General features: G+C 53.3%; 1 protein-coding gene across 2 annotated transcripts; it reads right to left on the bottom strand.

Annotated features, from left to right (window-relative positions):
* Positions 1-284: 284 nt before the first annotated feature.
* On the bottom strand, positions 285-12,056 carry CCR7 (C-C motif chemokine receptor 7). Of its 2 annotated transcripts, none has more exons than XM_027701485.1 (3): positions 12,041-12,056; positions 4,000-4,049; positions 285-2,696 (listed from the first exon to the last, which is right to left on the bottom strand). In XM_027701485.1, the coding sequence occupies exon 3, from the start codon at positions 2,634-2,636 to the stop codon at positions 1,632-1,634; it is 1,005 nt and encodes a 334-aa protein (XP_027557286.1). In that variant the 5' UTR covers positions 2,637-2,696; positions 4,000-4,049; positions 12,041-12,056; the 3' UTR covers positions 285-1,631. The 2 variants fall into 2 exon arrangements, with proteins under 2 accessions (XP_027557286.1, XP_027557285.1); XM_027701484.1 differs by lacking the exon at positions 12,041-12,056 and adding an exon at positions 9,030-9,133.
* Between the last annotated feature and the right edge of the window lie 2,226 nt (positions 12,057-14,282).

Raw genomic sequence — 14,282 nt, 5'->3', positions numbered from 1 at the left:
GACAAATGACTGTTCAGTGTCAGCTGTCACCCCCCTGCTCTGTGTGACAGAGAAGCAGCACTTCTGTGCAGTCACCTGAGCATTGTAAAAGAAAAGGAGTTCAGCAGTTCAGCACAGACAGGTAACACGGAGCAGAACATCCTTTCTTCCCAAATCCCAGCCCCTGGCAAAATGCCATACCCCCAATACAAATGGTTTGTGAAGAATTGATTTAGTTATGGTGGCAGGCAGGTCTGTAACCCAGCCAGCTGAATTCTGCCTTGGAAGGCTGATTTTAGTCCCCGTGTCCCTGAGGCAGTGCTTTCCAACCTGCAATCCATGGAGTTCCCTGTGTCACTGCCGATGGATCTGTGTGTTAAAAAAGAGGATGAATGTCTTAGTGAGTGTTTTGCTGCACAAGGTTCTGTGTGTCCAGGGGAACGTGGACAGGCTTCCCCTGCCAGCCCTGGGAGCGGCTCCTGGCCGAGAGCTCTCTCCACTGGCTCTGGGAGAGCTGTGGGATCAGAGCTCCCAGGACAAGGGCAGGAACAGCTGCACAGGCCGTGCAGCAGCTCCCCCTGACTGCAGCTGTCCCACGGCGGCGCTTCCCAGGGTGGTCATCTGTCAGCAGGAATCTTCGCTCTTCCCGTCAAAGTGCCAACTGGAATTACAGCCTGGGCTCTTCCAAGGCCTGACTTTCCATGACAGACTTTCCATGGCAATCTGCTGTTCAGCTGCTGTGGCCCTGGCAGGGATTTTCCACACATGACTGTCCTTTGCGTTTAGATCAAACCCCGGCGAGCGGCGTCTTAGTTGGTGCCGACAGCACCGAGGCAAAACACGTCCCAGTAGCTTATGAGTGAAACACAGATCTGACTTCAAAGGCAGCTGAAGTCCTGCTAGAAGGACACATTGGTTGGGAGGGGAAGGAGAAAACCCACCCTCACGTTTATCTCTTGAAGCCAGCAGGTGATAGCACAGAAAGAAGATACAGGCAGAAGCGAAGTGGAATTTGTACTTTTCCTGAAAAACTTACGAGTGGCCACAGTATTATACAAAGTAATTGAAATTGTGGCTATAATTTGTATGTATTTGTTATTAGTTATAGGCATTTCTGGCTTCTGATGGGGGAAGGCAGAGCAGAGTCGAGTGCTCGGGTGCTCCACAGCTGGTGTTGTGTGTTGGATCGAGTGTGAGGCAAAGGCTGTGGGTGCTGGTTTGTCTTGGACTGACTCGGTGCAAGGGGCATTTCTGTAGGACTGCAGAGCAACAGGTTGTCTTGTAAAAAGTAACATCCAAAGCAAGGGTGATGCTCCTGGAAGCTCAGCTCCAAACCAAACATTTCTGCTGCCCCAGTGCCTGTTTCTCTGGGTATTTGTTGCTTTTAGGGAAAATGTTCTATTTTGAGCATTTCTGATTTTGACTGGGAAAGACTAAACTAAAGGTGAAATGGCAGGAGGAATTGTACACTCACCACCTCTCCCTTGCTTTGCTGTTAGTGACAATCCTATTGGAGTCTCTCCCAGGGGGAGGCTCCTGGGTTTTCCTCTTGCCTTCCCTGCAGTTTGTCAGGCTTCGCTCTGCCGGGAGTTCAGAGTAGAGGAAGTGTTCAGAACCGTTCCAGCTCGGCCCCAGCACGCCCGGGGCTCGGCTCACGGGGAGAAGGTGGTGGTTGTCTCTGTCTCCATGGCGAAGGAGAACCTCTTGCTCTCGCGGCAGCTGGTGAGCTGCCAGAGGCGCTCCTGGCTCAGGCAGCCCAGCTCCTTCAGCAGCTTGAAGAGGTCGGTGCGGAATTTGACGCCGATGAAGGCGTAGAGGAAGGGGTTGAGGCAGCATCGGAAGCACGCCAGGGTGTAGGTCACGTCGTCCGCCACGTCCAGCTTCTTGCTCTCCTCACACGAGCTGGTCTGGTTGAAGGCCGAGATGGTCTTGGCCAGCATGACACCATTGTAGGGCAGCTGGAAGACGACGAAGACAATGACCACAGCGATGATGACCTTGATGGCTTTGTTCTTCTCAAAGTTGCGGGCCTGGAGTAGCGTTCTGATGATGACGAGGTAGCAGAAAGACATGACCAGGAGGGGGATTAAGAAGCCGAACACCATTTGCGACACTTTGATGCCGGTGTTGAAGGTCTGCAGGTCGTGAGCGATGATGGAACAACGGGGATGGGTCTCCAGGTTGTTCACACCGCTGTGAACCAGCTCGGGGATGGAGAGGATGAAGGCCAGGAGCCAGATGATGACGCACGTCACCTTGCTGATGAATATCATGCGGGGCCGCAGGCGGTGGGCCGAGGCCGCCTGGACGATGGCGAAGTACCTGTCGATGCTGATGGACAGCAGGAGCAGCATCCCGCTGAAGAAACTCATTTTGCAGATGCAGTAAACGGCCTTGCAGGCAAACTTCCCGAACAGCCAGTGCGTGGCCGCGCTCGCGGCCCAGAAGGGCAGGGTCAGCAGGAAGAGGATGTCTGCCAGAGCCAGGTTCAGCAGGTAGATGTCCGTCATGGTCTTCAGCCTCTTGAAGTAGATGTAGGTGAGCATGACCAGCCCGTTGCCCAGCAGCCCCGTGAAGCAGATGAGGCTGTACATGGCCGGGAGGAAGGCGGCGCGGAATGAACGCACCTCCTTCTTCTCACACAGGGTCTCGAACATGGTGTAGTCGATGGTGGTGTTGGAGTCATAGTCATCGGTGACGTTGTCCCCGGCACAGAACTACAGCAGGAAAGAAAAGACGAGTGTTGGGACGGGACCTTGCGCCTTCGCCGGGAAGGGAGCCTGGAGAGGAGTCCCAGGGAGTTCCCAAGTGCTGGCCCGTGCCAACATCACAAACAGAGCTGGCGTGGCCTTGTGGCTGAAAACGTTTCCCACAAGTGTGTGTGGGGGTTTGGGGCTTTTCGGGGGGCTCCAAGTGGGAATTCCACCAGAAATGTTTAGTGCTCAGCCAAAGTAACACCTGCGAAACCCTCAGACGTGTGGCAGCTTTCCAGAGTGTTCCAGGGCCCGCCTCCAGCTGTGTGTACACAGCTGGCTGGTGGGTCAAATGTGAGAAATAAAACATCCTTCAGCTAAATCAGAAATGAACAGAGGTGGCGGTGGGACGGTGAGGAAATGCAGTGAGTGCAGCAGGAAGCTGCTCCGTGCTGGCGCAGACGCGGTGCCGGCGTCTCATTCAGGCCCCTGATTTCAGTTCTGATTATTCTCGTTTCATCTTCCTACGCTGCCATAAGCTGTGGGGCAGAGGGAGCCTGTGGTATCTGTGCCCTGCTTTCTGTGACTTATTAGTCTCCAGAACCTTCTCCCCATCGCACAGAGATGAAAGATACCCCCCCCCCGTTATCAGGAGCATCTCTGTGCTCACCATCTCGGCAGGTTTGGTTTCACCACATCCTCCCAGTAGTGAAAGGGAAAAGAATGGGCTGCTCGGCTCTGCCTGAGCCTCAGGGAGCCCCACGGGCCTGGAGGGGCTGGTGCTGCCTGGGACTGCAGGCACCAGGGCCAGGCCCCAGTCTGGGAGCAGGTCATGGCACAGCTCCGTGCTTGGGGTTCTCCTTCCTGGTCAGGGTGACTCCGAGCAGGAACAGGCAGAGGAAGATGCTGGACTCTTCCTCCTTGGGCACATCTCTTTCCAGCACAGCCCTTGGTCGGAGCCTGGCACCTTGACCAGGGATTTGCAGGGAGCAGGGAACAAGCTGCTCCCCACTGTCAGCATAGGGTGCTCCTGTCTGTCCTGGAAATGCTCATTTTGGGGCTGACCGGGGACTCTCACAGCCACGGCCATTTGAAAATCACGGCGTTTGTGTCACTGTTTTTCCCTCCTTGGTGTTGTTCCTCCTGTTTGTGTTTCTCTAGCAGGGCTCTGCTCTCACCTCCCACCTCCCACGGCTGGATCCTGGGGTGAGCAGCCCCGTCCCCACACACCTCTGGGGCTGTGGGTGGCTGCTCTGAGTTTTTGAGATCTCTCTTTAGCCACAACACAGAGCTGCTGGATTTCAAAATGCTGTTAAAAACATCTTACCTGAAAAACGAGCGGCAGGCTGAAAACAAGGGTGACCTTTAGCTGCTTGCCTAGGATAGAAGGAGATGCTCTGTTAGTGGCTGAGTGGGGCTTTCCACGTGGTTCTCACTTTGAAAAAGCAGAGCCCCCACAGCTGGGGAAATCAAAACCTGGTGAAGATGCCAACAGGATAACCCGGGGTCACACAAGTTACTGTCAGAGCACGGATGAAGTCTCAGGAGTCTGGTCCCTCCGGCTTCACAGAACCAGAGAACAGTTTGGGTTGGCAGAGACCTTTAAAGGTCATTCAGTCCAACCCCCTGCAGTGAGCAGGGACGTCTTCAACCAGACCAGGTTGCTCAGAGCCCTGTCCAGTGAAGGCTGAGAGCTGAGGACACTTGTGCACAGCGCACCCATTTTGATTTCATCCATTACCTTTCCCTGCAGGCAGCCAGCAGCCTGTGCCCTGTGCCTGTGCAGCTTAACCCACGTGAAAACAGCCAGCTGTGAGGGCCATAAATCCAGCCCAGCTGTGCCCCTGCAGTGCCAGCTCCCCCCCGGGACAGACAGAACTGGAACTGCCTGAAATTTATTGCTCCTCTCTAAATGTCAGGGTTGGCTTCTGCTGCCTTGGGATGTGGAGATACAGGACGCTGACAGCTGGGAGGGAAAATTGAATTCAGAGCCAGGTGTGATGGTGGTGAGAGCAATCTCAGCCGTGCAGCTCTTCCTGCTGTGGTTTGCAGGGCAGGGACCAGGGCAGCTTTCTCCTCTCTCTATTTAAAGCTCGTACCAGCATCTACCTCGGGCAGTTGCCACTGAAAGTTCGCTCAGCTGGAAGGTGACAGTGAGAAAGCCCCGGGCTCTGCTCTGGTGTGAGCAGGAGAGTCCCTCCCTGAGGGACAGTGGCATCAGCTGTGGAGTGTTGTGCTGCTGCCCCAGGATGTCCCTGCAGGCCCTGGCTGCTCCCCGCACTGCAGGCCCTCACTCCCTGTGGGATATCTGCTCTGGGAGCACCGAGCGAGGAGATGTCTTTGGTTTTCAGTTGCCTGTTCCTTCCAGAAACTCTGCCTTGCTCCTCGTGGCCTGGTTGTTCATGAATGTGACTGATTCCTGTGCCCCTCTCGTGCTCAGTGTCTGCTGGACACAGCTCTGCTGTTTCAGAGCTCCTTTGTGCCCTTCCCTGCTCTGTCAGGCTCCTGCTCAGGTGTTGCACCACGACCAGGATGTTGAACTTCCACTGCTTCAGGTAACTGCACCCATTGCACCATGTCCCCATGTTAAATCACATGCAACAGCATCACTAATAACAGACAGAGTTACTTGGGTATCTGGACTGGAGGTGTTTGTTTATACACGACAGTGATGTGTGGGTGAGAGATCCTCAGCCACGTGTGAAAACTCACGCTGCTCATCCCCAGGCCTGTGTAACAGCCTTCTCCAAGGTCCCCTAGAAGTTGTGTCTCACCTCATTTTCATCATTTATACTCATGCAGCTGCGTGCTTGGTTGTGTTCACCCACCCCTCACCTTCTCCAAATCCTCCTGGGGGGACCTGAGGGGTTCACCAGGGGTTAGTCAGGAGGGGAGGAGAGCAAGGCTGGGCCCGAGGGGAGACAGGGGAGCTTCTGTCTGTCTGAAAGCCAGTGGCTTTCACTCTGAGCAGTCCCAGACTGCAGGAAGAGGTTTGGTGTCTGGTGTGGTCATCTCCCCTCAGAGCTGCTGCTCTGACTTTGCACGTTACACAACAAATACACTGAAAGGCCCAAGGACTGGGACCCGCTGGGTGATTTAAGCAAGCCAGGACTGTAACTGCCCTCCCTGCCTGGGAAAGGGGCACAGGGTCCCTGATCTCTGCAAAAACCCAGCCATGGGAGTCTTTATTCTTCTGTTGCTCCTCCTGAATAGCCTGGTTCCTTGGGGACTCCTGGGGTTGGTGCTGTGGCTGCCTGTGGATGGATGATGAGCCCCTGTGGGTGGGTGATAACCTGTGCTGGCCCAGCTCAGCCCCACCAGGCAGGGGCTGAGGCCTCAGATGCAATTACCTCCCTGGCAGCTGGATAAAAGGAGGCAGAGGAGAACCACCCTCATTCCAGGGAGGAAAGCACCGACCTAAACCCAACTCCAGCAGCTGCTCTCCATGGCTTGGTTTGCAGTCCCCAGGCCCAGCCCTGGCTGAACATGAGCAGTGGCAGTGCCCAGCCCTGGTGAGAGCTGCTCTGCTCTGTTGTGTTCTGTTTTCTTATCACCCAGTGAAGGTCTAACAAAACAGGACCGAAAACGTGACTCAACCAACTCCTGGAACAGTTCAGCCCATATCATTCCTTTGAAGATCATCACAGTTTTCCCTCCCCCTCTCAGTTGCTGTTTCAAGTGTCTTAAATGTCAAATGACTTTTCAATATGAAGAAAGCCTGTGCTGTCTCTGCCCCTCTTGCTGTGCCCCCACCTCAGGTTACACGCTTGCAAAGGCTCAAGCCCAGAGGCCCTGCAGCCTCTTGCTCCTCACACACCAGTTCGAGCTCGTCTGTGCCACTGGTTTCAGTGAGACTGGACAGAACCTGGGTCTCCCCTCAGTTCTCTTGTGGTCTGGGGCACTGGACAGAAGCAAATGAGAAGGCATGAGCTGTGCTCTGCAGTTTATCAGCCAGTTTAGGTACATTTTCTTACTTTTTCTTTCTTTTTTCACACCCCCTGGCAGTTGGCTGCTCTGGGTATTTTCTTAAAAGTTCTTAAAGTTTTGTTCCTCAAAATATTAATGGAAAAAAAAAAACCCTCCCAAAAATCCCCACAACCAGTTGCACTAGAAACCTTGTTTATAAAAATATACCAAAACCCCACCACAGCAAATGAGTCAGCCTGGCCCTGACAGCCCCCACGTCCCTCAGCGTGGGAGGTGCTGGTTTGCTGCTGTCCCTGTCCTGCAGGACCCAGGGACAGGTGGAAAGGGGAATTGCTCCATGGGAATGAAGGAGGGAAGGGGTCTGTGGATGGCAGGGGATGGCAGCACATCAGTTTTGACAATCTTCTTCCTTAGATTAAGGCCAAGGGGTGGGATTCACCCCTTGACACCTGCTGAGCTGTTCAGGCTCCCTCAACAGCAAAGGGAAAGAAACAGATGTTTTTAAATCATAGTTCAGGTGTCCTGGGCTGGGCACCTGGGCTGTGCTGTGGCAGAAGAGTGGGTGAGTTTGGGCAGGTAAATCCCACTCAGTTTATCTGAATCTGCCTCAGCATCAGCAGCTAATTGTAAGCAAGGTACGAGCAGGAACAGTGAATCCCCTCAGGTACACCTGGGAAAGCTTCTGACAGTGAGAAATATTTGGAAGCAGGACATTTGCCCCGAGGAGGAGAGAGGAGCAGAGACATGACCCTGAGGGTGGTTAAATCAGGCTGGACAAAGGACCAGGGCAGCTCCTGCCCACACGGGTCCGGCTCACACCGGGGGAGCAGCCGCTGCCTAGGGATGGATGAGAGCAAAGCAGAGGTTGGGAAGGCTTTAGGGAGCATTGGGAATGCTTTAGGGACCATTGGCAAAGCTGAGCAAACCTGTCCTGGCCAAACCCTCGTGGTGAAAGAACATTTTTTGGTCTCCTGGAACTGCAAAGCAAAAGTTCCTGCTCAGCACACGTGTAGGCAGGGAGTGACTTACTCTCTGCATCTTCATACATGTACCAGTTTCTGGTGCCTCTTCACCAGCAGCACAGAGGCTTCTGGGGGAAGAATTGGGTATTTCTGAGAACAGTTAATCACACTCAAGTGATCTAATGGCTATTGGCAGTTAACAGCTCCGTGCCTTCCCCTCCTCACAACCGGCAGGGCAGAGGCACCGTCATTTCAGGAGTGAGCAGACCAGAGAAACCCAGCCACGCTCTTATTTCTTGTGTTCACTGATCTGTTACAGAAGAAAGTTAATAATTATCTGCCTCCGCTCCTTTCAGGAAACTGTGAATCAAAGGACAAGATAAGCAGGGATAAGCAAGTTAAAAGCCTCACACTGAAGTGAGCCAGAAGCATTTCAAAGACAGCACCACTGCTGGGCATCTTCCAGAGGGATGGAATATTCCTCTGAAATACAACAGCAGGACAAAAACCCCAAAGCAGGAACACCATCCTGCTCTTCTTGTCAGATTCTCACTAACTCTTCCTTTTCCCTGTCATGATTTGCCTTTCCCAGGAGCTAAGCTCGAGTTCAGCTGCCCCCAAACACCAAACCCCTCGGAACAAGCAGCCACAAAGCGCCCATGGGATGATGCAAGGGCCAGAAGTTTAAACAGGAGGAGAGTGATGTGTGGTGGGCAGGTCCAGATGGGTTCTGATGTGTTGGTTTGGATGGAGGGATTCTAAAATCCAGGAATTTCCTTAGCCATTGATTGCCGGAGGCTGTGAGAAGGCATCCATGAGAAGATTCCCTCAGCCCCTTCCCTGCTCCTGCCTGGACAGTGCTGTGGGACCCAGCCCCTCCTGCCTGGTCCTGCATCCCCAGAGCCTCCTGTATCCCTGGAGCATCCCCAGAGTCTCCTGCATCCCTGGAGCATCCTGAATTCCCAAAGCCGCTTGCATCCCCAGAGCCTCCTGCATCCCCATCAATAAAAATATTTTATTCATCAATAAAAATAATTTGCAAAAGACTGGATGGACTTAGTGAACAACCTCAGCTTTACTTGCTCCTAATTCCTCGATTTATTCACTGAATTATAACGTGTCCAAGGAGAGAGTGTTCTCTCTCTCTTTTTTTTTTTAATTAAGAACACAGAAGAAAAGGTGTGAACTATGCAAGAAGAGCTCATTTTCTTTGGGACACAAGAGCCCATAACATTGCCTCCACACTTGTTTTTTGCCTGTTTGTTTCTGAAGTCATTTGAGGTTTCTGAGCTTCTAAAAGAGAACTGTGCATTTTTTTTTAAAAATAGTAAAAATGAGGAAGATGAAAGTCTTTTATGCTGTTTAAATACTCTGATAGAAGTGTCCCACTCCTGTGTCACAGGGCAGGAGTTCGAGCACCATCAATAAAGCTGAAGACACAGCCAGAGGCTGCAGCCCAGGTACTCACCCCCGCCCATGGTGTGGTTCCAGCAGGGATCTGGTCACAGCGTCAGGGAGAGCATCACACGCTCCAGCTGCTGCCAGAGACCCTCCTCGGGGAACTCTGCTTTTATACTTCCTGCCCCCTGCGAGGAGCCCGGTGACACCAGGCACCCTGGTGTCACTGACATTCAGCAGACCCTCCTCCCCTTCCTCCTCCTCCTCCTCCTCCTCCTCATGTGCTCAGAGCCGTGCGGTGCTGCAGGTTCCACACACCCAGGGCTGTCACTGGCACACAGGGTGTGATGTGGGCTCTGCTGCTGCACCGACACACGAGAAAAGGTCTGCAGTGAGGGAAAACCAGGGGAAGGAGGCTCCTTCTCACCTCCCCTCTGCAGCAGGTCCTGCTTCATCTGTGGAGCACCCGCAGAGCCCAGTGCTGGAGGAAATGGGGACGATCCATCCCACCTGCCAGACCCGTTCTGGGAAGGGTGTTCAGGATGAAAAGGCTCAGTGCACAGGACTGCCCGTGGCCAGCAGCCCTTCACCCTTCTCCCTCACGACACTGTCAGCAGCTCAGTGACTTCCCCTCTTTCTGCTTTTGGGTATTTTTGTGCTCCCATCTGCACCATCTTCCCCAAATCTTCTGCGCTTTGGAAGTCCCACTCCTTCCCCCAAGGCAAATCAGTGGCTTTTGTTTGGTGGGTGTCCAAGGGGGGCCCTGCTCTTGGAACAGACCCCTCTAACAGGCAGAAACATCTCCAGCTCCTCATAAACTCAGTTTCCTCCCAGGCCAGGGTCACTTAGAAGTACTGCCTTTGGCATCATGTCCTGTCCATCTTCTCACACTGTGTCAGTGCTGTTACTGCAGCCAGGTGGAAAAATAGAGCATCACAGGATGGAATCCCAGCCCCAGTTAAATATATCTGAAGTTGAGGACAGTCTCGAGGGTCCTGTGGATGGTCCTGGGTCCTGTGTAAAGACCCAGATCCAGTTTCAGACCATCCTTAGACATGGTGACAGCCTGGCTGCCGCTTAAAATCCTTCCCAGTGTTTCTCTCTCAGTGGGCCAGTGCTGCCGTGGTTCTGAGGCCGTTCTAGGGTGCTCAGGGCAGGGTGCTTGAGGACCACGGGGGTTTTTCCCTGCTCACCCAACGTGACCCTCACTTCCCCTGGCGTGCTCTGAGTGCCCCCACACCTCGCCTGGCACTTATCTCAGTCAGCAGGTGCCGTTCCCGTCTCTGCAGCTATTTATTGCTCTGTTTGCCTCTGCTCACCAGGTACCCGGGCAGGTACAGTGCCTCGAGAGCTTTATCTCGTAACCACTTCCCCCAAGGAGGACCAGAGATGAAAGACTTCCCTCGGGTACGGGCAGAATACCCAGAATCGGGGGGTGTAATGGGGCTGTGAAGGATTCACACGCGGTCACGGCCCTGCCTGGGGAGGGGTGGGTGTGCGGAGAGGGGCACGGGCCCCTCGGTGTGCTCTGTGTCCCCACTGCTCCAGGGAGAGGCAGCTGGCAGTGTCCCGGTGGATCCATCCCCAGATCTGCACTGGCTGAAGCCAAAGACAAGGAGGGGATGCAGGCAGGTGGTTTGCAGTTTGTTTTCTGCACGTGGTCCCAATCTTCATCTTCAGAGCTTTGATACGTGCCAAGTTCTGTGTTGCCAGAGCCCATTCAAGCAAATTGTTTTTCTTAAAAAAGAATGGGAATATTTAAAATAAACAATTTGCTCTCTGTGTGTGACACTGAATTTCTTTACGGTCACGTTTTATCCCCGGGGAGTTCTCAGAACAGTTATTAAAGCTTTGCTTAATTCAATTGTGTATATTTCCAGCCTATTTCATGCCTCAGTGATTCCATCTCTTTGACACATTCCCTGAACTCGGGTGCCCCGTGAGCAGCTTTTCACAAAACTGTGATCCTGTGGGAGCAAACACACCGAACTCCAACAGTGCCAGGCCTGAGCCGTGCCCAGGAAAGCCACACTGCTGTGTCACCAGAACCCATTTGTTACCCCAGAGTTAATTAACTATGTAAAAAGTTAATTAACCATATAAAGGGAATCAAGTTACCAGGTATTTCCAGTCCCTGGGTCCCTCTGTGGGGACCCTTCAGTGCCAGAAGAGTGGAAGTCAGTGATTCAAACCTGCTGCTCAGGCAGCGGGTTCATCAATCAACTTCTCAACGAAAATGCATTTCCTGATAAATTCCACAGGAAGTTGCTCAGAAAGAGAGATTTCGGTTCAGTTCAGGCTGGTTCCACTTGAATTGAAACATCAAGTTAGAACCAAATTGAGCTGTGTGATCTTGAATTGCTCTGACATTAAACTGTGGCTCACTCAGCCATGGAATATCATAAGGGAGCCAAGTTCTGTGTCTCACATCCATGGGCTGTGTGTAAAGCTGGGATTCCTGCAGGTTGTCCTAACTCATGGACATCCCGAGGCGGGAAGGATCCCAGTGCTGCAGGGGATGGTTCCTGGACAGCACACATGGGCTGGGGGATCTTGGAAAGCAAAACTCAGGGCTCTGCCTCAGGAGGCGGAATTTGGTCTGAGAAAAGCACAACACGGAGTGTTCTTATATCCTGGATTCAAAACTTTCTGGTATTTTCCACTAATTTTGCTTTAGGTGAATTGAGATGGAAACTCTGGCTCCCTCCCCCTGTTCCGAGCCACGGGAAGGTTCGTCCCCTTCATCCCCTTTGCTGGAGGAAGCCGGAGATGCCCAGACAGAAGCATTGGTGAGTGCAGGGTGAACCAGCTGCACTTCCCAGTCACATCCCTGTGCTGACGTCAAGGAGGGACCCTGACGTGTGCCCTGCTGCTCCCTCTGCCCAGCAATGCCAGCCCGGGGTACCCAGGATCTCCCAGCTCTGGCTCTGCTCCTGCCCAGACCCCCCTCTCTGATGTCTGGGGCACCCCGGGGGGTTTGTGGTGGAAGTCACGGGGGCTGCTCTGGGGGGGGGCATTTGATGTCATTGTTCCTCAACAAACAAAAATAGCAGAAGTGAAATTGTGGAGTAAATTCCTGACCTTCAGAGGGGCACCGAGCTGGGATTCCTCGCCCAGCGGAGTTCTTCGAGCGGGCGCAGGGGATGCCCTGACAAACTGTCTCATGATTGTGATCTCACCACGAGGTTATTAACAGATCCTTATCCCCCGGGGGGAGGAAGCAATCTGTGCAGTGCCAGCTCTGATGGGGCTGTGCAGCTGCCCACAGTGGTCCCCCACAGCAGGGAAGGGCACAGCCGCTGTCACCGGGAACTCACCCGCCTCGTGCCCCCGTCACGTATCAGGTGATGGCCTTGCTCTCCAGTTCTTTTTTTGAGGAAAAAAAGAGAGATTTACCAAGTTGGCATCTGCCCTGCACTAAAGCATGGACAGCAGGAGGAATTTCTTCACAGAACTATGGCAGGGAGGGCACATGAGCACCAGTTGTGTCTAAAGAGGGTTTAAGCCTTCCCACAGAAGTGGGCAAACTGCTGGGAATTCCCACAGGGAAACACTAGTGAGCAGCAAATCAATCGTTTAGGGAGCTGAAGAGATCCTGATTAGGGAGATAAAGCATTATGGCCCCTAAAAATAATTGAGGGTTGAAGTGTCCCTGACCATCCAGCAAACATCCTTCCTGTGAGCTGTGTTACCTTGTTCAAAAGGTGGAAGGTTTAGCACCAATCCACTGCTGTCTTTGGAAGAAAACTGGGTATAGAAACAAAGAATAATCCCATCAGGGGTTGCTCCAGGCAGAGCTCATCCAGCCCTCTCTGTCATGGATACGGAATTTCTCATCACTGGAATTGAAAAATAGTAATTAGAAAAAGATTTTTGTTACTGTTACTGTTGTTACTCTTTCTGATCTGGCTTCCCCCACCCTGAAACTGGTGCCAGAACTCAAGTGGCTTTTTAACAGAATCGAGGGAACAAAGCAAATTGAAACTACTTGTTGACAGAAATTACTGGCTTCTGGAAGTCACAAGTGAAGCTGTACGTGATGACTTACAACAAAATAAGACACCAGGTTGATATGTGCAAAACCACTTCAAAAAACCCCTCGAAGGCTGTGGAAAAAGAAACGTCAAAGCGAAGGGAACTGAGAGCACAAACAGTGAGACAGGCCCAAAGCAGGATCCAGGCTCTAAAAGCCAAGTGCCTGATCCCACTTGGTCATCAGATCCCCCGGGAGAGTTTGTAACACCCTGCAAACACAGGGGGGATTTCAAACCCAGGGATCCAAGCCCTGGACTGAGCGTTCAAAGCCTCGGCCGGGTGTTGCAGCTCCGTGAAGGCACAACCAGTCCTGGCTGCAACAGCCCAGGATGGAACTGGTGCCTGCCTGGAAAAACACGTGGAATTCCAGCCCTCCTGCCTCCCTGGTGTAACTGAACCCCCCGGTTCTGCAGCGCAGCACCCCCAGCTCTGCATCCAGGTGCCTGGAGAGCACAACCAGCAGCTCGCAGGGTGGGGGGAGCTGAACTCAGAGCTGGGATGGTTGTGCTGTTTCGAGCCCTGAGCAGTCACACAGAGCATGTGCTGCCACAACTGCTGCTGCTGCTGCTGGCAGGCACTGATGCTACTGTACAAGGAAAGAGTAAGAGCTACTCACAGCTCACAGCCGAGGGCAGGACTGTGCGTTCCCCGCAGTCCCTCTCTGGGCAGGTTAATGGGGACTCCTGGTGGCAGCACCTGCTCTGGCTCACACACCTCTGCCAGCGCACAGCCTGCACCACTTCCGTCTCCAGTCGGCTGTGAGGGGTGTTTTTCCTCAATATTCCAGCAGCTGGGACTGCTGGGAACGCTTGTGAGTTAAGAGAATGAAGGGAGGTCAGCACAGGAGCAAGGACAGCGCTGGGGGAGCGGCAGTGGCAGCACAAGGGGTTGGATTGGTGGCCAATGGAACATTTGTTTTGTAGCTCTTGATAAATTGAGTTAAAAAGTGGCTTTCTAAAAAAAAAAAATAAACAGCGAGGCCTGCCTGGCTGGGGGTTCAGGGCAAAACCTGGGGGAAGGAGAAATAAACCATCCCTGGCTCCTTGGGACGGGGCAGGTACAGAGGTTGCACTTGGAGCTGGTGGGAAATGGGAAAACATCCTGGGATAGAGGAGGGACCTCGGGAAAGGCCTGAGCAGAGCAGGGGTCTGACCCTACTCCACACATACTCTCCACCCACACCTCTCCCCTCTCAGGGGCTCTGGATCTGCTCCCCCGAGCCCCCCAAGGTGCAGAGGACGGAGTGTCTCCACTCCTGCCCTGAGCTGCCCCAGCACAACACTCTGAA

Source organism: Neopelma chrysocephalum, unplaced genomic scaffold (assembly GCF_003984885.1).
Source record: "Neopelma chrysocephalum unplaced genomic scaffold, ASM398488v2 Primary Assembly neopelma1_158, whole genome shotgun sequence".
NCBI classification, from domain to species: Eukaryota; Metazoa; Chordata; class Aves; order Passeriformes; family Pipridae; genus Neopelma; species Neopelma chrysocephalum.
The sequence above is the reverse complement of the archived record's forward strand: the minus strand, read 5'-3'. Positions and strand labels throughout refer to the sequence as shown.